Source organism: Hemitrygon akajei, chromosome 10 (assembly GCF_048418815.1).
Source record: "Hemitrygon akajei chromosome 10, sHemAka1.3, whole genome shotgun sequence".
Lineage (NCBI taxonomy): Eukaryota > Metazoa > Chordata > Chondrichthyes > Myliobatiformes > Dasyatidae > Hemitrygon > Hemitrygon akajei.
In genome coordinates, this window is record NC_133133.1 from 13,036,822 (window position 1) to 13,062,703 (window position 25,882).

The following is a 25,882-nucleotide window of genomic DNA, read 5'->3' on the forward strand; positions in this document are numbered from 1 at the left end:
ACAGGAGTGATATGTTCCTTAACCTGGTGTTAGTTAGAAGTCTAGTACCGGTGTTCTGAATGAGTTGGTTAGTCAATAGATTGCTTTGGAAGGCCAATAAGAAAGTGCATTGGGGTAATCTCATCTATTCAATCATCATCATCGTAGCTTGTCACACCAGACAGCCAGCCACTCTAGTGTTGTTTGGTTGATGTTGAGCCGATCAGTGTCAGCTAAATCAGGTGAGATTGGGCAGTTGCGCAGAACGTGTTCAATATTCTGCACCCTTTCACCACACTCACAGGATTCGCTGGCCTTTAAACCCCATAAAAAGGCGTGAATTCGTTTTTCAACATCATTATCTGACAGAAAGGGACGCATCTTTGCAATATTTCTCATGTAGAAATGCTGCTCTGGTCACTTTCTTTATGTGGGATTTAAAAATCAAATATGAATGAAGGGTAACACCCTGGTTAGTACCTTCTGATTTTACAAGGGGAGCTAGGTTCCCAAGTTTAACAAGAAGTTTATCTCTTTTGGATTTGGGACCTATCAAAAGGATTTCAGCTTTATCTTCACTTAGTTTTCAGAAATTGTTGCTTATCTAGTTGTTCACTGTAGCCATACCAGAAGTCGAAAAAGATTCTCGTTATAATTCTCGACACAGGAGCAGAATTAGGCCATCGAGTCTGCTCCACCATTCCATAATGGCTGATTATGTCGGGCTTTGTTATAACAACAAAGACAGACAAGTCAGAGCAAGGTGGAAAGGTGAATTAGTGTGGCAGGACCGTACTGGGAAGCTCAGGATCAATGTTTGGTTTCTCCAATGTAGAAAGAGACCGCATGAATGCAGTTCACTGGACTGGAAGATGTGCAAGAGAATCACTGCTTCACCTGATTTTTTGGGGTTCCTGGATGGTGACAAGGAAGCAACAAAAAGGTATTGCATTTGCTGTGGTTATGTATCTGTGGAATGGGAGCAGTGGGTAGACAATGGAAGAGCAGACCAGGGAGTTACGAAAGAAACACTTCCCTCAAAACCCTGAAAGGGAAGGCGAACCCCACCCAAGGCTTTTCTGTTCCTTTGTTCATGTTCGCCCTTTCTAACTGCTCCCATCAACTTACCAACTAGATGATCTTGATTACAGCACATCCTCAGGGCAATGCCGGGCTCAACTCATTAAAGATATTTTCTATCCTTCCCTCACCCAATTTCAACTTAAAACCAACCTATCCTCTCTCTCCCAGCCCTGATAAAGGTTATTTGAACTGAAACATTAAGTACCTATCTTTCCACAGATGCTGCCTGAACTTTTAAGTGCTTCCAGCATTTTCTGTTTATCCATCTCTAACAACATATTGTGGAATTATTTTTCTCCAAAATGAGAGTTTTAAAACTAAAGTAACACACACAAAATGCTGGAGGAACTAAGCCAGTCAGACAATGTCTAGGGAGAGGACTAAACACCAACATTTCAGCTGAACACGTACAAACAAACTGGATGAACTCAGCAGGTCGGGCAGCATCCGTTGAAATGAACAGTCAATGTTTCGGGTCGAGACCCTTCGTCAGGACTGAAGGAGGGGGCGGGGCCCTATAAAGAAGGTGGGGGGAGGGTGGAAAACCAATCAGAGGAAAGAACATCGAACATCGAATTCTCCAACTTCTGGTAATTCCCTCCCTCTCCCTTCCCCCATCCCACTTTCACTCTGTCTCCTCTTCTAGCTGCCTATCACCTCTCACGATTCTGTCTTCTTCTACTACCCATAGTGCTTTCCCCTTAGATTTCTTCTTCACCTTTCCTGCCTATCCCCTCCCCCACCCCTTGATCTTTCCTCTGATTGGTTTTCCACCCTCCCCCCACCTTTTTTATGGGGCCCCTGCCCCCTCCTTCTTCAGTCCTGACGAAGGGTCTCGGCCCAAAATGCTGACTGCTCATTTCAACCTGACCTGCTGAGTTCATCCAGCTTGTTTGTACGTGTTTATTTGACCACAGCATCTGCAGTGTACTTTGTGTTAACACTTCAGCTGAGACTCTTTTCTGGACTGCAAAGGAAGGGGTAAAGTCGCCAGAGTAAAAAGGTGGGGGAGGAGAAGTAGGATAGCTAGAAGGTGATAGGTGGGTGGGAAGATAAAAGGGCTGGAGAGGAAGGAATCTGGTAAGAGAGGAGAGTAGACCATAGGAGAAAGGGAAGGAGGAGGTGATAGGCAAGTGGGAAGAGGCCAGAGACCAGAATGGCAAATAAAAGAAGAGGAGAGGGAGAGGGAAAAAAATTACTGGAAGGAGAAATCGATATTCATCCCATCAAGTTAGAGGATACCCAGATGGAATACAAGGTGCTGGTCCTCCACCCCGAGGATGGTCTCATTTTGGCACAAGAGGAGACCATGGACCAACATGTCGGAATAAGGATCAAAAGTAGAATGTTTGGCTATTGGGAAATACCGCTTCTAGCTGATGGAGTGACCCTCAACAAAGCAGTCCCCCAATTTACGACGGGTCTCACTAGTGTTGTGGAGGCATCATCGGGAACACCGGACAAAATAGACGACCCCGGCAGACTCGCTGGTGAAGTGTTGTTCACCTGGAGGAACCGTTTGCAGCCCTGAATGGAGGAGAGGGAGGAGGGGAATAGGCAGCTGTAGCACTTCGGCTGCTTGCAGGGATAAATGCCGGGAGGGAGATTAGCGGCAAGGGAAGACTGGACAAGGGAATCACAGATGGAGCAATCCCTGCGGAAGGTGGGGGGGGGGGGGGTGGTAAAGTTATGCTTAATGATAGAATCCCTTTGGAGATGGTGGAAGTTGTAGAGGATGATGTGTTGCTGTGGAGGCTCCTGGGTGGTAGGCAGTTAAAAATGTTCAGACATTTCTGCCTTGTTATTCAGAATGTCCCTCCAAATTCTTTCAGATTTAAGATGGGGTGTTATCATCATCAACCCCATCCTAGGTATACAATTGTGTGTTATCTGCATAACTAGAAATCTCTAACGATGTCTCCTAAGGGGAGCACATACAAAGACAAGGGTAAGGGACCGAGGCAGCTTTCCGGAGAAACACCAGAAGATGTATTGTATCTCTTAGAAAACTGGACTCTAAGACAGACAAAAAAAATTCTCCAAGCTGTATGAATGAAATCAATTAAGGGCACCACCAGAAAAGCCAACCCAGTTCTCAAAGCAATCTAGGGTAATGCTGTGATCAATTGTGTCGAAGGTAGCACTTAGATCTAGAAGAATTATTTATACGGTCTCCTTCAGTTTTCTGTGTTTTCTTTCTTGTTGCCAATTGGGGGCTGGGCAATATGTTAGTTTTTGTGCGAGGGAAAGCTGTGAGAGTTTAGAATCTGTAATTTACACTTTACTAGTGTCTTTTTGGACCGATAGAGTGATCCGGTGCTTTGCCATCTCCGAGTGAATTCGGTGAGATTTGGAGCAGAGTGTGCAACATGGAAGCCTGGCAGCCGGAAAAAGACCACCAGCCCATAATCGACTCCTCTCCTTCTCTCCGATTGAGGGATTGAGCTCATAATCGACTCCCCTCTTTCTCTCCGATTGAGGAATTGAGCTCATAATCGACTCCTCTCCTTCTCTCCAATTGAGGGATTGAGCACATAATCGACTCCTCTCCTTCTCTCCGATTGAGGGATTGAGCCCATGATCGACTCCTCTCCTTCTCTCCGATTGAGGGATTGAGCCCATAATCAACTCCTCTCTTTCTCTCCAATTGAGGGATTGAGCCATGATCGGCTCCTCTCTTTCTCTCCGATTGAGGGATTGAGCCTATGATCGACTGCTCTCCTTCTCTCCAATTGAGGGATTGAGCCCATGATCGGCTCCGTTGCTTCTCTCCAACTGAGGCGTTGAGCAAGGTTGGTGTCGATGAGGATGAGGGCGGAGGACAGGCAGGTGTTCGGCGCCGCCTACCCGTGTTGGACTGGTCTTCCTTGCCCTGTCGCTAACTGCTGCCAGAGGGAAGTCTTGGGATCAATGTTGCCAGGATTGATCGTTTTAGGGAGACTCTGAGATTCATGTTGCCTGTGTTCCTGGATTCTGGTTACTCACTTTTTTGCTGTTCTCGAGCGGTTTGATTGGTGTGATTGATGCGGACTGGGGCAATTTGGCAAAGAAGGGCCCCGTGGTCTGCATTGGCTTGTGGTGTGGCAAAGAACTGAACGGAACTGAATACGACTGATTTGATGTTTGATATTGTTATGAAGGATGAACAGCTCTGATGGGCAGAAGGGTGCAGAGTTGCCCATGTTCCCCCCCCCCCCCAGGAGAATCACAAACCATTATTGTTGCTATGCTGCTCATGAGAGAGAGAGAGAAATGGAAAAAGAAAACATGCAAGAACATCTGCAACAGATGAGAGATAAGAGAGGGGAGAGAGTCTTGTTGATTTACCATATTTTGACTTCTGAGAGGGTTATTTATCTTGTACCATTCTGTTCACTAACATTCCTCGGTGGACAGCTGGAGTGGGCTGGTTTGATGGACACAGCCATTCAAAATTGATTGATAGCCAAGACCCCGTGAGTAGGGATAAAAGTGAGGTCTGGGGAGACACCCCTCAGACACACCAGGAGACACACTAGTGGACACTGATTGAGTGTTGGAACCCACGGGAAGGTGTGGGGCATCGGAGACCGGACCAGGAGACCGGTCAGTTAAACTCACAGTGTTATAGCAGGGCCAGTGGGGACGTGTGTGTGTCCACTCATGCCAGAGTGATGAGTCCACCACAGAAGAACGGTCTAACTGAAGGACAGAGGGGTCATAACTGAATGGCCACAACGATACGACGGATCAAGAACGCAAAAGAAGGTTTGCCTGACTGTAGCTGTTACTTCTCGCTCACTCTCTCGCTCTCTCTCCAACAATTACAACACAACAACCAATATCTACCTCAGCACGTATGAACTGAACTGAACTTTATACTTTTATACAACAATTCATTATCCCCTAGACATCAATAGAGCTTGTTTATTATTGCTTATTATTATTCCCACACTTTTAGGTTTATTATTGCCTACGTGTGTTATCTATATATTTGCATTATTGGTATTGATTTGCTTATTTTACTAATAAACACTTTTGAATATAGTACCACCAGACTCCAACGGATTCTTCTTTCTTTGCTAGTTAGACACCCAGTTACGGGGTACATAACAATATTCTATGTGCCGCTCTCTTGCTTTTTGTCACTTGTGCAATTTGTTGTTTTTTTTCCTCCGCATGTTGGGTGTTTGATGTTTTCTTTGAATGGGTTCCATTGTGTTTCTTTGTTTAGTGTCTGCCCACGGGAGGACGAATCTCAGAGTTGTATTCTGTATACATACTTTGATAATAAATGTACTTGAATCCTTGAAACAGCTGTTAAACAACAACAACGGCAGGCTTTCAGTCTCCACTTATGATGCCATGGTTTGATTAAAAGGTTAGAGTATTTTACTTTTTTTTTAAGGTTTATAAAAACAATCAGCTTTGCAAACTTCTTCTGGTGTTAGATTTTCATCAGTGACAATCTTGGCAACCTCAACAACTAATGCCTCTGCTGCTTTGTGTTCAGCAGACACTTTATCACCACAAATCTTTAATAATGTAATGCCGTGCCTTTTCTTAAATTTCTGCAACAAGCCTGCTGCTTATTCACTGTTACCTTCAATTTTCAATTTGTTGTGATAGATCTTTGCTTGTCTCATGATCAGCATACTGTTAAGTGGCATATGTTCACTCCAACGCTTACAAATCCACTCTTTCAGAACACGACTGAGATCTTCATTTTTTTGTCTTGTGCAGTCTTTTTTCTATTTTTCATTAATTTTTGTTAATTCCATTTGAGAGGTCACTTCTAACTGTCTGTGGTGCACAGAGAACTCCACGTCGCCTGAGAACCTTCGAGCGCATTGTGGAATTTTCCATTTGTCAGTGCCGAAAAAAATCTTGATTACACAGGTTTTCGAACTTCGGATTTTCAGGTAGGGGGTATTCAACTTGCACTTGTAGATTTTCACATGGTTGCCATCTTTTTAAAAAGTCGGCTAAAGAGGTATGGAAGTAATTCTGTTGATTTTTAAAAATTGCAGATTCCTCACATATTGTGGAAGATGCTTGACTGAGGACATCATAGGTTGGGGCAGGGTTCCACAGTCGATTTATAGTTGAGAACAGGATTCATGAATGCCTGCTATTCGCTGTAAAAATCAGGGGAAAATGGACTATTCTTGCAGAGCATATAGCAATGTTATAGGAGCCTAGATTTTCCTTAAGAAAATATTACAGTGGACTTTTAGCCCAGTTTCCCTCCATTTTCACTCTGCTATTCTGCATGATCTCAAGTTTGCAGACAGAATTACTTAACCATGGCGAATTTTTACCAAGTGATTTCCTTTAAACAATTAGAAAAGCCACTGCATTTAATATATTTGTCTAGTTATTGTTGAATCAACCATTTCATTTACTGAGCAGTTTCAGTCATATGGGTCGAATAAACAAGCCAGCTTAGAGAACTTAAGTGGTGCTGCAGGACATTGATAGTTTCTTGATTAGTAAGGGCATCAAAGTTTATGGAGAGAAGGCAGGAGAATGGGGTTGAGAAGGAAACAAAAAAAAATCAGCCATGATTGAATGGCAAAGCAGACTCAATGGAACAAATGGCCTAATTCCGCTTAAGACCAAACGTCGTATCAGTAGTGTTACAATAGTGCTAGAAAGTTTGTGAACCCTTTAGGATTTTCTCTATTTCTGCACAATTATGACCTAAAATGTTATCACATCTTCACACAAGTCCTAAAACTAGATAAAGAGAACCCAATTAAATAAATAACATGAAAAATTATACTTGCTCATTTATTTATTGAGAAAAATGATCCAATATTATATGTATTTGTGGAAAAATTGTGTGAACCTTTGCTTTCAGGAGATGGTGTGACCCCCTTGTACAGCAGTAACTTCAACCGAACATTTCCAGTAACTGCTGATCAGTCCGGCACTCAGCTTGGAGGAATTGTAGACCATTCCACCACATAAAATTGTTTCAGTTCATCAATATTTCTGGGGTACTTTGCATGAACAACCCTCATGTCACAGCATCTCAATTGGATTAAGATCCATACTCAACTTGGCCATTTCAAAACACGAATTGTCTTCTTTTTAAACCATTCAGTTGTAGATTTACTCCCGTGTTTTAGATCATTGTCTTTTCTTGATACAATTTTCAATTCATTGTTCCCTCAATGATTGCAAACCATCCGGGACCTGAGGCAGCAAAACAGCTCAAAAACATGATGCTCCTTCCACCATGAGTCACAGTTAGGATGAGGTTTTGGTGTTGGTGTGCAGTGTCCTTTTTCCTCCTAACATAACAATGTGGATTTCTGCCAAAAAGTTCAACTTTTATCTCATCTGCCCACAGAATATTGTCCCAGAAGCACGGTGGAACATCCAGGTGGTCTTTGCAAACTTGAGACACGCAGCAAAGTTTTTTTTTGGAGCAAAAGTTTTCTCCGTGGTGTCCTCCCATGAACACCATTCTTGTTCAGTGTTTTTCTGATAGTAGACACATGAACAGAGACTTTAGTAAATTCTAGAGATTTCTGCAGGTCTTTTGCTGTTACCTTTCTGTTCTTTTTCACCTCCTTCAGCATTGCACATTGTGCTCTTGGTATAATCTTTACAGAATGTCTCCTCCTAGGGAGAGCAGCAACAGTACTGAATTTCCTCCATTTGGAAACAATTTCTCTTACCGTGGACTGAGGAACACTCGGATCTATAGAAATGCTTATGCAGCCTTTTCCAGCTTCATGCATCTCTACGATTCTTCTTCTAAGGTCCTCTGAAAGTTGTTTTGATTGAGGTATGGTGCACATAATGAGATTTCTTGAAAAGCACAGGCTCTGTCAGTAACCTGACCTTGTGTGTCTTTTTAAGGGCAGATCACCTCTAAAAACACACCCCCCCCAATGTCAACTCATTGATTGGAACACCTGACTCCAAATAGCTTTTGTAGAAGGCATTACCCCAGAGATCACATACTTTTTTGAACCGAGACTGTGATTGTTTAAATGGAGTACTCAGTAATGACAAGATGTAGTACAATTGTTTGTGTGCTATTAGTTTAGGCAAACTGTGTTTGTCTATTATTGTGACTTAGATGAAGATCCGACCACATTTTATGAGTAATAAATGCAAAAAAAAAACAGGTAAATAGAAAGGGTTCACAAACTTTTTCTTGCAACTGTAGGCCATTTGGCTCAGAGTCTGCTTCACCATTCAATGGTTATTTATTATCCCCCACTACCCCATTCTCTTGCCTTCTCCCTGTAACCTTTGACACCCATACTAATCAAGAGCCAATCAACTTCCTCCTTAAATATACTCAATGACTTGGCCTCCACAGCCGTCCGTGGCAATAAATTCCACAGATTCACCACCCTCTGTCTCATGAAATTCCTCATCTCTGTTCTAAAGAGACAACCTCGTATTCTGATGCTGCGCTCTCAGATCCTAGACTCTTCCACTACCGTAAATAGCCTTTCCACATCCACTCTATCTAGGTCTTCCAACATTTGATAGGTTTCAACTAGATCCTCCCTCATTCTTCTAAACTCCAGTTAATAAAGACACAGAGCCATAAAACTCTCTTCACACATTAACCCTTTTATTCCTGGGATCGTTCTCGTGAACCTCCTCTAGACCCTCTCTAATGCAAATGGAGATGAAATGTGTACCTGAAAGTCATCAGGAATCGGTCCATATGGAAAACTGATGTTGAGTGCCTGGACATCATGCCTTGATCTCACGTCAGTCCATGGATTATACGCCACTGGAGGTAATTTCAATGGGACTTTAGGATCAGGTGCAAGGTGGATCTCTTCACGTGGATACAATTTTAAAAACTCCTAAACAGAACAAAATCTAGAAATTAAATTCAGAGTTCTAGTGACAGAAAAAAAAAAACTGTCTGGCAAAATACATTTAATGATGCCTGAAAGATGCATATCCTCAAACCCCAGTTCTTTATTCACAGTTTTTAAAAGGTCACATTAATGAACTTCAAGAATTGTTGTAACATAACAAGACTAGCCTGCAAAGTTCCACTAAATTTCTTCTTCTTAAACCCGTCACCTCTACTGGGGCATAGGCCTCCAACAGCAGCTCAACAGAGTCCCGGACCAGAATTTCAAATTGCCAGAGGTGTAGCGTATCTTCTTGGTGTGTTCTTACTCTCCTTTCTTTAAGGAAAATGGAGGAGTCCCACTGATTATTTAATCAACTTTTTATCTTTGATTTTTAAGTTTGCATTTTATCACATTGTAAAGCACTTGGATCTACATCATCTGTATGAAAAATATATACAGTTGACCTTCACTAATCCGACTACCTGTAATCCGGTTCCTTCGATAATCCAGCACAGATTTAAAATTCTCCGCGCAACTGTAATTTCAAATTTTCTGGGCCACCGTACCAATCTGCTGCGCACTGCTTTGGATGCGCTAGACCTGTTCATATTTTGGCGCACTCTTGTAAGCACAGACAGGTGATTCCTGCTTGTTTTCCTGCATTTATTAATATCATTTGCGTGAGGCGCAGCCACCTGGCACCTGCCCGTCTCACCCGCGAGCGGCGGGGGAGCTGCCGTGTGCTGGGTCGGTCTGCCTTCTCGCCCGCCTGCCAGCAGTCGCGCACTGCCCTCCAGTGTCGCCCGGCCGTTGCTCCGTTCTCCTCTGCCTACGACCTCACGTCAGATGTGGCGACCCACTGAATTTAAGTATATTACTAAGCGGAGGAAAAGAATCTAACGAGGACTCCCTCAGTAACTGTGAAGAGGGAAGAGCCCAGTGCCGAATCCCCGGTTCCCTGGCAGTTGCGTGAAATGTGTCGTATAGAAGACCTCCTTTCTCCGACTTCTGCTTCTGCTCACCCAGGTGTGCTGCCACCAACATCAGGAGTTTTTGAAGAAACTGTTGTGCCAGTTTCAGCACCAGTTCTTGATGCTTCACTCAGTTCTCAAGATGAAGATGTTGATGATCCTGACAACCCCACACTTGCAAACATGTAACTTTGCCTGAAGGTATATTAAACGTCTCTCTTTAGAAGCGGAAGTGCTCAACTGCTCTGTATAAGTTAATTCCTGTACATTTACCTGTACCTTTTATTTTATCTGTGCCTGTACAGTATATTATTTTATTAAAATTTCACTTGCTACTCACTTAATATTTGTTTCATTATTATCTAACTTGTACTGATTTACATGATATATTTTAAAGGAATGATGAGGCGGTTAGCTATTGCTTAATGTGATCTTTCTGTAATTCTGCATTTTCACTAATACAGCACTCTTCAGGTCCCAATGGTGCCGGATTAGTGAAGGTCAACCTGTAAACAAATTATTATGTGAAATAAACAAGATCTTAGAAAACATTTTCAAATATTAATACTAATACTAATCTTTTAAGATGATAATTGAAAAATAAAATTCATGGAGGTGCTAAACTACATACAGTGTTTACTGTTATCACTAAATATCCAGTGCTTGCTCACAAATGACAAAAGAATAAATATAAATGATGAAGCTATTGCCAACTGGCCCAACCATTTCTATCTGGCGCGTACACCAGATCTGTGAGGATTTTAAAACGTATCATTCAATGTAACAGGTTCTCACAACTAACTAGCTGGCAGCAAGCCCTATTGATACATTTCCTGTGAAAACACCTCACTGCTCTCACATTGTAAAAAAAAATTTGCTGCTTCATTTGGCAGTGAAGATAATGCCGATGCGGCTTTTTATCATGGGTAGGGCATAAAGATTTAAGGGGCAGCATTGCAGGCTGTGTGCCAACATTTTTGATCGTGCCATCTTAGGCACCTGTGCCATAGATCTGCCACCCCTGTTTTAGGCAATAATGTGCAAACACAACAGTACTTTTAACTTGATACCTGTGGATATTTGAGTGGAATGTGTGGTTTATGATAACCAACGGCTAAAAAGAATGGGCTTCCGGTGTTTTTTGTCTTTTTCAGTAAACGAATTGCTTCATCGGTGCTCTGGATGTCAGGCAGTGTGCGTTCCGGCATCTCCTCCACGTCCACTGGACAGACCAGGTTTGCGTATCTTTTACCATCTGGTCCTCTGCACACCTAATTGGAGATAAACCACAGGTGAAAAAGGTTTGCAGCCCGAAACATTGAACATTTACTCCTTTCCATAGATGATGCCTGATCTGTGGAGGTACAAAAGCCTGAAGACCAACAACAGCTTCTTCCCTGTCAACATCAGGTTCTTGAACTGACCTGTAAAGCCAAAACACTATCTCAAACAATACTTCTTTTCCACCCTCTCAATCTTGTGCCAGTGTCATTATGTTTCTTTTGTTGTTTATTTTTGCACAAGTTTAGTTAATTTGATGTTAATTTATGCTTTGATATACTGTACTGCTACAGCAGTAAGCTGATCTTCATGGCACTTGTAACCGACGTCTGCACATTCAGTGGCCACTTTATTAGGTACAGTTCCTCATTAATGCAAAATACAATCAGCCAATCATGAAGGTCTTCAGACTTTTCTCTGAAGTAAATCACCACAAGCAATGAAGAGTTAAACGAAGGCAAAGCAGACTCGCAAAATGTGCCCTGATGGTACATTTGGAGTTGGAGCCACACTGGTTGGAGTGAACGATTCGGAGAGGAAAAGGTGAGACAGGGGAGTTCCAATGCACGTCCAACTAACCCGGGTGCGAGGGTAGATCGCTCTAAGCACAAAGCTGATTTGGAGGGGGTCAAGAATGGCTCTTCGGCAGCGAAATCTTGACCTGAAACATATCACTGGGTGGCGTGCTCTAATCCTGAAGCAACCCACCAGGGCGGAGTCCAGGTCTTAATGCAAAGCACGATTCTCTGTTTGAACAATTTAAACGCCAGTCCAGATAGACTGGAAAGGCAAAGTGTTGAGTGTTGGGTGAAATCTAGGCCCAGAGCCATTTGCTCTGGCAGAGCTCGGGTCCTAATGCAAGATACGATCTGCTGTTTGGGCAATTTAATCTCCAGCCCAGAGAGTGAGGGGAGCTCTCTCCACGATGCTACGGCAATGAGACTGCCCCCAGCTGCTGTGCTTGCAAACTTTGCAGCGATTTGTCCTGCTAATGTGATTAACTAAATACCAAAGCTTTGGGCCTACTCCAGGCTGTTCCAGGAATTTGAATCTAAGGACTCTATTTGGTTTGAAATGCTGTAATTGCTTAAATTAGTTTTTTTTCCCTCTATCTCTATAAGTACTGGGGTTAGTCTGTTCTTTTTTTTTTTAAATTGGGTTCTTTAAGGTTCCTTGCTTTGCAACTGCCTGTAAGCAAAAAAATTTCAAGGTTGTATAATTTTTACATTCTTTGAAAATAAATGTACTTTGAATCTTTGAATGTGCAGCAAATTAATGCACAAAAGCATGCAGACATAGTCAAGAGGTTCAGTTGTTGCTCAGTCCAAACATCAGAAGAAATGTGATCTAAGTGACTTTGACTATGGGATGATTGTTGGTGCCAGAAAGGGTGGTTAGCATCTCAGAAACTGCTGATCTCCTGGGATTTTCACACACAGCGGGCTTTAGAGTTTACAGAGAATGCTGCAAAAAGCAAAAAAAAAACCTGCGAGTAGCAGTTCTGTGAGTGAAAACACTTTTTTAATGAGAGGTCAAAGGGGAATGGCTGACAGGAAGGCGACTGTAACTCAAACAACCACACGTTACAACACTGATGTACGGAAGAGTAGCTCCAAACGCACAACTTTGAAGTGGATGAGCTACAGCAGCAGAAGACTATGAACATACATTCCAAGTGGCCACTTTTAGGTACTTCCTATCTCCTGTATCTAATAAAGAGGGCACTGAGCGTAGGTCTATGACAATAAGCTTCAACTTGGACTTGCCTTGGCATTTTTATATTTCTGTGTTGAAGGATGAAATGGAGGGAATGACCAGCTGTACGGGTAGTCATCGGTATGATTGGACACAATTCCTAAAAGATGAAGAACACCAGTTAAGCCTCAGTGCCACAGATCACAATCTGGGGTTTATCTCAGACTGAAGTGTTATCAAAAAGGTGTAAACATTGATCAAAGGTTCAAACGTTCTTCACAATCAGAATCAGGTCCACTATTGTTGACACGTCATGAAATTTGCCACTTGCAGCAGCCGCACAGTACAATACCTAAAAATTACTATAAATTAAAATAAACTATAAAATAAATAAATAGTGTGAAAAGAGAGCAATAGAGTGAGGTAGCATTCATGGACCATTCAAAAATCTGACGGCAGAGGGGAAAAACTGTTCCTGAAATGTTGAGTGTGTGCCTTCAGGCTCCTGAATTATGACTAGATAACCACCCAATGATTAGGTCATAGGGCACTACACCACAGACACAGGCTGTCTGTGCTGCAAATGGAGCACAGCCTTCCATACACTTCCCTTCCATGTAGCCATCCAAATTTCTCTTAAACATTGAAATCAAACGCACATCCACCACTTCCACTGGCAGCTTGTTCCACACTCCTACCACCCTGAGTGAATTAGTTGTCTTATTCTGACACATGTAACAAGAATGTTGACCAAAGAATGTGCAAAGGTTTACGGGGTGTAAAATACACAGCAAATTAACAGATAGGACAGTTATCTTCACACAAACTACCATCAGCTTAACTCTGCACCCAACTCAATGCTTCGACCTTCTGGGAGAAGATACAGGAGCTTGAAATCCCCCATGTCTATGGAATAACGGCTTGTTCCCCACTGCTGTCACAGACTCCTCAAGCAACCCCTTTGTCACATTCCCTTTCAGTGGTGCTGCCATGTTGTTGCACTCTATTCGACCTCTCAGTTATTCCGTTGTTGCCACTTCAGCATTTCTTTTTGCACCATTTTACTGCTCTGCATTTGTCACTGCATTTACTCGAACAACGCACACAATGAGCAGAGATTTCAGATTTATCACATGTACATTGAAAACAAACAAACCCATGCCGTTGTTAGAGACCACGCACGGGAAATTATCCTGTATGACCTGCCCGCTGATCCAATCCAGTAATAATGTTCAAAAAGTCAAAAAAAATGTATTGGATCCTTTACTAGTAACCAGCAAAACAAACAATCTTGAAGTGATGAAACTAACAAAACTAAAACCAGCGATATGAAATGTACTTAATCGAAGTTAAATGGTCAGTAAAAGATATCACACCCAGCAGACCCCAGCTCGAAACTCCCCTAGACAAAGTGTGAATATGTAACTAAACCCTCAGCTTCTACCGCGCCCCCCCCCCACCCAAATGACTAGCTACCATAATCAATACACAACAGAGAACACAATGCAGATTGAAAACAGATGCATGGCTCCTACACATGCAGTGAAATGCACCGTTTGTATTAACAACCAACACAATCTAAAGACGTGCTGGGGGCAGCCTGCGGTGTTGAGCAGCAGTTCTGTGGGCGAAAATACCTTGCTAATGAGAGAGGTCAGAGGAGAATGACCAGACTAGTTCAAGCTGCCAGGAAGGCGACAGTAACTTAAATAACCACACATTACAACAGTGGTGTGCAGAAGAGCATAACACATTGAACCTTGAAGTTAGTGGGCCACACCAGAAGACCACATTGAGTTCCACTCCTATGGCCACTTTATTATGCACACTCCTGTACCTAATAAAGCCGCCACTGAATGTAACTGTGATCCTGCAGACAACAGCACGCAAAGAAAGCACAGCAACACCTTTATGTTCTTAGAAGTTGGCGAAGATTTGGCATGACATCTAAAACTTTGACAAACTTCTACAGACGTGTGGTGGTGAAGGTATTAACTGGTTGCATCATGGCCTGGTATGGAAACACCAATGTCCTTGTATGGAAAAGCCTATAAAAAGTAGTGGATACAGCCCAGTCTATCATGAGAAAATCACTCCCCATCACGGAACACATCTGCAAGAAGCACTGTTGCAGGAAAGCAGCATCCATCATCAAGGACTCCCAGCACCTAGGTCATGCTCTCTTCTCGTTGTTGCCATTAGAAAGGAGTTACAGGACCCTCAGGACTCTCACCACCAGGTTCAGGAACAATTATTACCCCTCAACCACCAGGCTCTTGAACCAAAGGGGATAACCTCACTCAACCCCATCAAGGACTCTTCATCTCATGTTCTCTATATTTATTTCTTATTTATTTTTATTTGTTCTTTTTCTGTTTGTATTTGCAGAGTTTGTTGCCTTTTGCATATTAGTCATTTGTCTGTCTGGTTGTGTGCGGTCTTTTATTGGTTATTGTGTTTCGTTTGTATTTACTGTGATGGCCATACCATCTCAGTTTCCTCTTCTTTACTGTGGGACAGTAGATCTTCATAGTGTCTCATGTGTTACTGGGTGATGGTTCTTCATACTTCGTTGTTTGAGACCTGATCTGTATAGGAGATGCTGGGGAGCCTTCTGAAGCATTTCTTCTGTTTCAATCTTCTTTTGCAGTTCTGCTGTCAAAGTCCATGACTCACATACATACAAGAAGATGGAGGGCACAAGTGCATGAAGGAGTTTCAACTTGTATCCGAAAGCAATGTTATTGTCTCTCAGGACTGGTTTCAGCCTTCTTGATTAATGATGCACTAAGATACCTGAAACGTTTGACAGTGACAGTCTCCAGTTCTTGTCCACTGAATCTGATTTTTATCGTGATTGGCTCCTCACTGCTTCTCATCGGTTTGGTTTTCTCTGTGCTGATCCCCATGCCGTATCTGGTAGATGTATCATCCAGATAGTTCACGAGGTTGGCTAATTCACCCTCACTTCCTGCCAGCCTATCGGTGTCATCGGCGAACCTGTGATTGGTTATGATCTCTCCTCCGATGCTGACTGTGTCGATATGGCCTTACAGGGCATCTCTTACTATTTGCTCCAGGAAAATGTTGAACAGCATGAGTGAAAAGAGGCAGCCTTGTTGGGACTCCAACTGATGTGTGGAACGATTCTCCAACTGCGACTTGAATAAGTACCACAATGCTAGCTTTGGTATAGTGCTGTTTGATGGTTTGGAACAGCTTCTGGCCCATGTTGTATCTATTCATCGCGGCCCAGACTGCTTCATGCCACACCTTCTTGAAGTCTATGAACATGTGGACGATGTCCTGTTGATGTGAGTTAATATTTGGAAAACGCCACTGGAAAACCCAACCTTGGGTAACAGGCGAGATCCTGGAAATGTATGACACCAGAAGAGACATGAAGAAAACGAAGAACACAACGACAGGAGCTGTAGTGTACAGAGAGATCAGCAAGACCAGGAAAAACATGGTCAAGACCCAGGAAGAATGGATTGAGAGACAGTGAACAGAGATAAAAGATAGACTGACCAAGAACAGGAGCAGGCGAGCATTTCAAATTGAGAAGGACCTCACTAAACAGAGACAGTCATGAGTCAGCACCATCCAAGACAAAGAAGGAAACTGTCTCACGGAAGATGAAGACATTCTCAACAGATGGACTGAGTATTGTTTGGACCTTTACAATCGTCAGACCCAACGAGACCCCAGCATACTGCAGAATTGGTCTAACGACGACAACTTTCCAATTCTGTGGTAAGAAGTGGAAGCAGCCATAAGATGGCTAAAGAATGAGACAGCTGCAGGAATAGACAACATCTCAACAGAGCTAACAAAAAAATGGAGGAGAAACAGCGATAGACATTCTCACCGATATCTGTACCAAATTCTGGCAGGCCGGGGAATGGCCAACACACTAGACGAAATCACTCATCACTCTCCCCGAGAAAAGCAACTTACAGCAGTGCCAGAATTATAGCCATGCAAGCACAGTGATGTTGAAAGTCATCTTGAACAGACTGAAACCACGGGCAGAAGAAATAATTGCCAAAAAACAGTCTGAATTCAGAAGTGGAAGTAGTACAACATAACCAATATTCAACCTCCAAGTACTGTGCAAACGTATATGTACTTTGAATATAAAGTTACTTTGAACTTTGAATTTAATAAGAAATATACCAAAAAGTAAATCTGGGAATTTCCTCTTGAACTTATGTACTGATCAATTAGTCCAGGGTCCCTATAGCTCTGTTAGAGGTGGTGCCTGTCCCTAACTCTGATAACATTCACCCTATCCCACAGACTCTCTGGACAGAATCACTCTCAGACCTAGTCTTGCAAAATCTTCACTGGAAGGAACATAGTTCAATACAATAGCTCATTGCCCTATCAAAGCCAGTTGGCAAATGTCAACGATTTGGAGCATGTCAGCAATGCCCATAAAGTCGATGCTGCTTTGCCTTACTTCTATAGACTCCGTGTCCATCACCTGAACAAATACAGATGAAAAAAAACATTTAAGATCATCCCCATCTTGCAATCCTTTTGCTCTTAACCCATCTGTATAATCCCTTAGGATTCTCCTTATCTTGTCTGCTAGGGCAACCTCATGCCTTCTTTTAGCCCTCCTCATTTCTTTCTTAAGTGTTCTCTTGCATTTCTTATACTCCATAAGCATCTTAATTGGTCCTACTTGCCTATACCTCCTATGGACCTCATTTTTCTTAACCAGGCCTCAATATCTCTTGAAAACCAAGGTTCCCTAAACCTGTTATCTTTACCTTTTGTTCTGACAGGCACATACAAGCTTTGTGTTCTCAAACCCCCCCCCCCCCCCTTTGACAGCCTCCCCCTTACCAAGTAAACCTTTGGCAGAAAACAGCCTGTCCCAATCCACACTTGCCAGATCCTTTCTGATACCATCTAAATTCACCCTACTTCAACTTAGAATCTTAATCCAAAGCCAGACCCATCTTTTTTCCCCATTTGTACTTTGAAACTAATGGCATTATGATTACTAGATGCAAAATGTTCCACTACACAAACTTCTGTCATCTGCCCTGTCTCATTCCCTAACAGCCAAACAAATAACACATACTCTCTTGTTGGGACTTGTACGTACTGATTAAGTAACTTTTTCTGAACACATTCAACAAACTCTATCCCACTTAGTCCTTTTACAGTATCGGAGTCCCAGTCAATACTATATGAACCCTTATGTTTTTTGCAGCGGTCTGCAATCTTGTTCGTCTAAATCCCACGGACTGTTGGGTGATCTGTAATATAGCCCCATTAATGGGGTCATATCTTTCTTATTCCTCAGTTCCACCCATTACGCCTCAGTGTACAATTCTCGAGTCTGTCCTGACTGAGCACTGCCGTGACATTTTCTCTGACTAGTAACACTATCCCTCCTTTAACCCCTCCCACTCTATTGTGTCTAAAAACAACAGAAACAGAGAATATTGAGCTGCCAGTCCTGCCCCTCCTACAACCATTTGTCATATCTTATTGTATAATACACCATTTTTTTATGTATTGCAATGTACTGCTGCTACAAAACACAAACAAACTTCACACATCAGTGATAATAAACCTGATTCTGAGTGGAGGGTCTAAATGTCATCCTGTGGTTCCTGGACCGGACAGAAACTAAGAGCTTACCTGGATGAAAGACTTTACCCACTGACATGGTCAGGAAGCCATTCATCTTCAGGTACTGAGGCAGCGTAGTGTAGTTCCCTGCGTGAGTCCTCCAGTAGGAATTGTGATCATAAAGACGAGTAGTGTCGGGGCGCCTGCTGGTCAGGAACGAAGTTCTGCTCGGTCCACAGAGGGCTTGCTGCACAAGGAAAGCAACAGTGGTAAATGGCGATCCAAAGGGATCAAACTTTTCCCCAACCTACTATAAAACTCTGTTAGCGTCACAGAGTTTGGTGGTGCTGGATCAACATGTTTTCCAGATGGCCCAGTCCAACACGGGTAAAGCCCTCTCCACTACTGAGCACATCTACAAGGAGAGCAGATGCAGGAAAGCAGCATCCATCATCGGGCACCACCACCATCCAGGCCAAGCTCTCTTTTTGCTGCTGCCATCAGGAAGGTGGTACAGGAGCCTCAGGACTCTCGTCACCAGGTTCAGGAACAATTATAACCCTTCAACCATCAGGCTCTTGAACCAGAGGGGAAAACTTCACTGGCCACATCATTGAACTGCTCCCACAACCTATGCACTCACTTTCAAGGATTCTTCACCTCAGATTCTTGATTTTTTTTTCTTTCTTGTTTGCACAGTTTGTTGACTCTTGCACACTAGCTGTCTGCCCTTTTACGTGTGGTCTTGCATTGATTCTATTATGGTTTTTGGATTTACTGGGTATGTTCACAAGAAAACTAATCTCAGGGATGTATATGGTGACATATATATACTTTGATAATAAATTTGCTTTGGACTTTGGGATTCTTGAATATTATTTTTGTTAAATATGAATACCCATTGACCTTCACCAATTTTTATCCAAGGCACCACAGAAAGCATCCCATCATGGCTTGGTATGACAAGTGCTCTGCCTCTGACTACAAGAAACTGAGACCTTCATCAACACAGATCAGCACATCACAGAAACCAGCCTGTTTTATGGACTCTGTCAACGCTTCTCGCTGCATCGTTGGAGCAGCCAGCATAATCAAATACCCGACCCACCCCATAAAATCGCTCCCCTCTTCCGTCAGGCAAAAGACACAAAAGTCTAAAAGCACATACCACCAGGCTCAAGCACAGCTTCTAACCCACTGTTACCAGACTCTCGAACAGACCTATTGTACAATAAGGTGGACGTTTAGCTTCACAATCTATCTCGCAATGATCTTGCACTTTATCATTCACCTGCACTATATTATTTCTGTAGCTTTTTACACTTTATTCTACATTGTTATTGTTTTACCTTATTCTAGCTCAATGCATTGTGTAATGATTCAATCTGTAAGAACAGTACAAAAGTTCAGTATTGACAGTTTTACCTATCTCTCCAGAGAAGCAGCCTAACCTGCTGATCTTCCAGCATTGTGTGTGTGTGTGTGTTGCTCCAAATTTCCAGCATCTGCGGAATCTCAGGTTTATGTAGATCTCACAGTTCCAGAGACCCAAGTTCAATCCTGACATCTGCTGTCTGTGTGGAGATGGCATGCTCTCCACGACCAGATGGGACTCTCCCGGCTGTCCTGGTTTCCTTCCACATCCTAATTTTCCTTAAGGCTAATTGGCCCCATAAATACACCTCACGTGATTGGCCGTCAGGAGAATCAGGGTGGAACTGATAGGCGAGTGAGGGAGAATACACTCAGTGGCCACTACGTTAGGTAAAACTGCACACTTGCTCATTATTGCATAAATATCATCAGCCAATCATGTGGCAGAGTATCCACATATGGTTAGATGACACATACACTTGAATTATTATCCTTCTCAACTCCATTCTCCTGCCTTCTCCCTGTAACCTTTTGCACCCTGACTAATCAAGAACCTATCAACCTCCTCTTTAAATATACCCAATGACGGCCTCCACAGCCACCTGGGATAATAAATTCCACAGACTCACCATGCACTGGCTACAGAAATTCCTCCTTATCTCTGTTCTAAAGGGCCATGCTTCTATTCTGAGGCTGCGCTCTCTGGTTCTAGACTCCCAGAGTACAGGAAACATCCTCTCCATCTCCACTTTCCCCAGACCATTCATTGAAGTGTAGGTAATACCAATACATCACAGGATTCAGAGGTATATTTTTTATATACTGGAATTATTTAACTTACTTGGGCAAACGCATTTTTGAAAACAAAGCTCTTGGATGCAAGTTGGTCGATGTTTGGTGATATGACAGTAGTGTCTCCATAGCATCCCAGACTGGTGCGCAGATCATCAGCAATGATGAAGAGGACATTCATTTTTCCTGATGGGAGAAATAAAATTATAAATTCTAGAAAAAGAGTGAACTTATGCTTGAATTTAGAAGCACTGAAAATGACAGATTGGATCAGTTAACGTCATTCTATTCGAGAAGGTTCATGAGATGTGTGGCTTTCCCACTCTTGTCGTAGGCAGTACTCTCTTTCCACCAGTGACTAAAGGGGTTGATTCTAAAAAGGTTTAGAGCAGGGGTTCTCAACCTGGGGTCCATGGACCCCTTGATTACCAGCATTGGTTCAAAGTTCAAAGTACAAAGTACATTTACTGTCAATGTATACAACATACAACCTTGATTTATCGTCTAACAGGCAGCCACCAAACAAAAAAACCCAAAAGAACCAATAGAAAAAAAGCGTCAAACACCCAGTGTGCAGACAGAGAAAAAAAAAAACAAATCATGCAAACATTAAATGCAAGCAAACAGCATTCGGAACTGGAGTCCACAAAAGAGAGTCCATCCACAGATCCTTAGATCTGCGCAGGGTAGAGCAGCGAGCTGAACCAAACCATCCCTCGCCTCAGGCCATGACACCCTGACATTTTCAATCTGGCGCTGCGCCTAAATCAGCATCCAAACATCGGGTTCAGTCACTTCGATACTCTCTGGGACACTGCTTCAATTTGGCCTGTACCCAATCTTTCCCATTCAACGCAGCGCTTAAATCGATCAAACCTCAGGTCTTAAAGAATTGCCTCCAAGTCCAAAGGGAAGTTACAGGCTATTGTTTGTGATGATTGTTTTCCAGAAAAAGTGTTTAACAAAGTATTTAGTTGTTTTCTTTGATTCATCGGCCACCAGCCAGAAGTCACTGAGATTCACCAGTGCCATCTTAAACAGGAAACTGGCATAAAAAAAGGAGAGGAACCCTGTCTTAGAGGGATATGCGCCAAACACAGGAAAATAGTGTAACTGTACCAGGCAACCTAGTAGGCATGCAAGGGCTGGTCCAAAGGGCCTTCTTCTGTGCTGTATCACTGTACCCCATATCTGGGCCACCAACGTGTGGTGACACAGGAAACTGTAGATGTTGGAACAAAGAAACAAATTGCTGAAAGAACTGAGCCAGTCAGGCAGTGTCTGTGGACACAGGGGACAGTCAGTGTTTTAGATCAAGGCCCCAAATCAGTAGACTGAGTGCACCCAGTCTTTTGCACAGGATTGGGAAAATCAAACCCTTGAGGCCACAGGCTTAGGGTGAAAGGGAAAGGATTCAATAGGAACTTTTGGCTTTACATAAATGGTGTTTTGTATGTGGAATGAGCTGCCAGAGGAAGTGGTTAAAGCAGGAACATGAAAGGCCTATTCCCATGCTGCATAATTCTGGGACCTCTAAATACAAAGAATGGAGGGTGATCTGTGGTGCATCTTATGGTGTCGTGTCTACAATGGAACTGCTGAAATTCATCATCATTGTGACATACACTCAATGGCCACTTTATTAGGTACACCTAGACATTAACGGAAATATCTAATCAGTCAATCATGAGGAAGCAACCCAGTGCATAAAACTATGCATTCATGGCAAGAGGTTCAGTTGTTGTTCAGACCAAACATCAGAATGGGGAAGAAATATGACCTAAGTAACTTTGACCGTGGAATGACTGTTGGTGCCATAATATGGGGTGGTTTAAGCATCTCAGAAACTACTGATCTGGGATTTTATTGCACAAAAGACTCGAGAGTTTCCAGAGATCAGTGTGAATAATTTTAAAAACAACATCCAATTTCGCCTTCAGTCTGTCAGTAAAACCTGCCAATCAATCGATGGGCTGTATTTACGTACAGGGTTTTCAGCTGTCACAAGCTGTTCGTGTTTAGACAGAAGGAAATGATAGTGAATCCTAATTACACTTCTCAAAATATTAGTACTGATTAATACCGCTAGCTGTTTAGCAGAAGTGAAGCCAGAAATCCAGTCTCGTGGTACCAGATACTTGCCCACATTTCTGGGCCCAGGCCCATTCTGACGTCTAAAACCAGAGGGCATGCATTTAAAGTGAGAGTGGAGAGTTGGAAGATGTGCAGATCAGAATAGTTTTTATTTAAAAACGCAGAGGCTGGTGGGTGCCTGGAATGCATCGGTAAGGGTGGCAGTGGAAGCAGATTCAACAGGGACATTCTTAGATAGGCACATGAAGGTGCTGGAAATGGAGGGATGTGGACATTGTGTAGAGGGAAGGGATTAGTTTACTTGGGCATCTGATTACTAATTTAATTGGTGTGGCACAAGTATGGGACGAAGGACCGGTTCCTGTGCTGTAATGTTCCATGGGCCATGTTCAATCCATCTTCAACTTCCGGTTTAAAATGGTGCTGGTGAGACACAGCGACGCCTTACTGGTGCAAACAAGCCTACTAACTACTTGTTAATCACAGTTTTTCTGGACATAATCACTGCAGTCAATAGCATGTTACCACCTGGCATTCTTGGTGGTGTAAACTGGAGTCTCAAAGATATAAAAGGTTGCAGTGTGGTGGGTATAGATCTAATCCAGGCCCGAGCCCAAGAGCGAGGGATGAGACGATGTTTTGCCATGCTGGAGGGGCCTCGAGACTGAATTGAAGTGGCAGGGCCAGGGGTCCAAGAGTGAAAAAGGAGCCAACACTTGGCTGACTTACCGACTGGGCCGGGTTGTAAAGGTCAGGGTGTCAGGGCTGGAGGTGGGGGACGGGCCAGTGTTCAACTCACTGCTCCACGAGGTTTACTAGTCTCTGTATTGAACTGAGGCTGTGGTCTGCAAAAAGCAGAGTCCCAGACTGGCTACAGTGACAAACAAGCTTCGTGGCTGTGGTCTCACTTTCATGAACTTTAGTCCTGGGTGTTATTTATTTACTTTTTATTGTTAGCACAATTTGTTCTTTTTTATTTTGCACATTGGGTGTTTAGTGATCCTTTTTAATGTGTTCTATTGGATTTTTGGCTGCCTACAAGAAGATGAATCTCAGGGTTGTATGTAGTACATGTACTTTGATAATAAATGTACTTTGAACAGACTCTTCCCTCGTAGAGCTGACACTTTCCACTCCTGACTTTGTGGACTCTGATAGCAATACCACGACCACTTAGACACGACAAAGCCCCAGAGGCACTACCCCACCCTGGATTTTGTTTTGTGTTCTAATCATGCTTTCTTATATAATTTATGTTTACATTTATGTTTTTCTTGTGAACGCTCACTTGAACAATTGGGAGAATGAAGATCATATTGCTCCCAAGCACATCTAACTCAATAAATTATTAACAGGGACTGCACTGCGATGCTGCAAATTAAAGAGGCTCTTTCTAGGCAACTGAAAACCTGGTGTTGGGAAACCAGCCCAAGTAGACATTTAGTTACTACCTTACATTCCATCACCCTCCTCTACTCTCCATCTTGCCCATTCCAACCCATCCCATCCACCTCATACCCTGGTCACATGACCTAAACCAAATACCCTCCATACCAATCTCAGAGCCTCATCCTACTCCATGCACCACCCTCTCACCACTGATCACAGACCTCCTTACACCCAAAACAGACCTGTACATGCCCCTTCCTTTTCAGATCCACAACCAACCCCTATGGCTGGGCTCTCTCTTCCCTGCGACCCTTGAGATGGCAGTAGGTTTACCAAACATATCTTTCTCTCCGCACCGCTGTAGCACACACAGAAAAGGCCTTCTATCACGCCAAGCCATCACCAGTTTTTCAGGAACGTGTTGTGTAGACACCAGTTGTGCTGCACCACAGTGTTTCAGGAAACAGTTTATTGTTGTAGCCCAGCTCAGGCAGACCTGGTGGCAGGTCAATTGTTCAAGAAATAATGAAGCTGCAGAACGCTGTAAACTCCGCCCAACACGGGCACATCCCTCCCCGCCATCGGTAATATCTACAGGAGTTGCTGCCTCTGGAGGCAACATCCATCACTGAAAGTTCATTATAAATTATACTACCTTGAGATTCATCTGCTTACAAGGAGCCAGAAAGCAAGAAATTCGAAAGAACTCAATTTAAAAAAGAACCACCAACACCCAATGTGCAGAGAAAGAGAAAAGAAACACGGATCGTACAAACAAAAGAAGTGAGCAACAGAATTCTGAACCAAATTGAGTCCTCAGATCCGAATCCTGGAGCAGCCGGAGTAGGCCCAAAGCCTCGGTCTCAATTCATCATGTAGCAGGGCAAATCGCCGCGAAGCTCCCAAACACAAGGCGCGTAGTAGCCGGAGCAGTCTCGCAGCCTCAAACAAGTTATGCCACCTCTCACAGCTACCATTACATATGGGATACATGTAGAAATCTAGACTGTCAATAAACTGCACACGCTGGAAATCACAAATTTTAAAAGATTGTGGGCTATGTTGGTGCCAAAATGTGGGAAGACACTAGAGGGCTGCTCCCAGCACATCTTGGGTTATGTTGGTTGTTAACACAAACTTCACACTTCACTCTATGCTTTGATGTACTTGTGGTAAATAAATTAATCTGAAAGCTATCTTCCCTCAACCATTTGGTTCCTGAACAAATCATGATCACTACCTCAGTGTAGCAACACTGTAACAACCTTACACTCTAATGGACTTTTTTTTTGTGTTCTAATAGTAGTTTCTTGTGGGGAGTATGGTGTGACCAGGGAGGGATAGCACCTCTGGTGAAGGGGTCTGTCATGTCTAATCTGAGGCAGCTCACTCACCGTTGATCCACACCGGACACTCAGCTCTCACAGATGGCTCAAATGCGTTTAAACGCGGCAATGGCCACACCCTGGTACACCACTTCGAAGGGCGAGCTAACCAATTGAGGGGAGCTGGTGGCCTCATACCCAGATGAGTTGGAAACATGCCTGTCCAAGAATGCAAGGTCAGCTCCAGTAGACTGGGCGGATGAGATCCAAGTCAGAAAAGTGATATTGCAATGCTTCGTGGAGATTGAAGGGCATGACAAGGCCATCGTCATTCACTGGAACCAAGGAAGACCCCAGGCTGTGACACTTGTTCATACCAGTGGACCCAGACTTCTGAGGTCAAGAGAGTGGAACTGCTCCAGTACAACAGCTTTTCCACTTTAAAAACTCTCCTGCACAGGTTTCCTGTCATCAGCGGACA

The 25,882-nt window shown here is 43.2% G+C and overlaps 1 protein-coding gene across 1 annotated transcript in view; it reads right to left on the reverse strand.

Moving 5' to 3' along the window:
* ids (iduronate 2-sulfatase) overlaps positions 1 to 25,882 on the reverse strand; it is a 42,488-nt gene that overhangs the window by 12,201 nt on the left and 4,405 nt on the right. The window contains exons 2-6 of the mRNA XM_073057795.1: positions 20,643 to 20,779; positions 18,497 to 18,674; positions 12,904 to 12,992; positions 10,927 to 11,127; positions 8,715 to 8,885 (exon numbers count right to left, since the gene is read on the reverse strand). Coding sequence (XP_072913896.1) covers positions 8,715 to 8,885; positions 10,927 to 11,127; positions 12,904 to 12,992; positions 18,497 to 18,674; positions 20,643 to 20,779 — 776 coding nt within the window. The remainder of the gene's footprint in view (positions 1 to 8,714; positions 8,886 to 10,926; positions 11,128 to 12,903; positions 12,993 to 18,496; positions 18,675 to 20,642; positions 20,780 to 25,882) is intronic.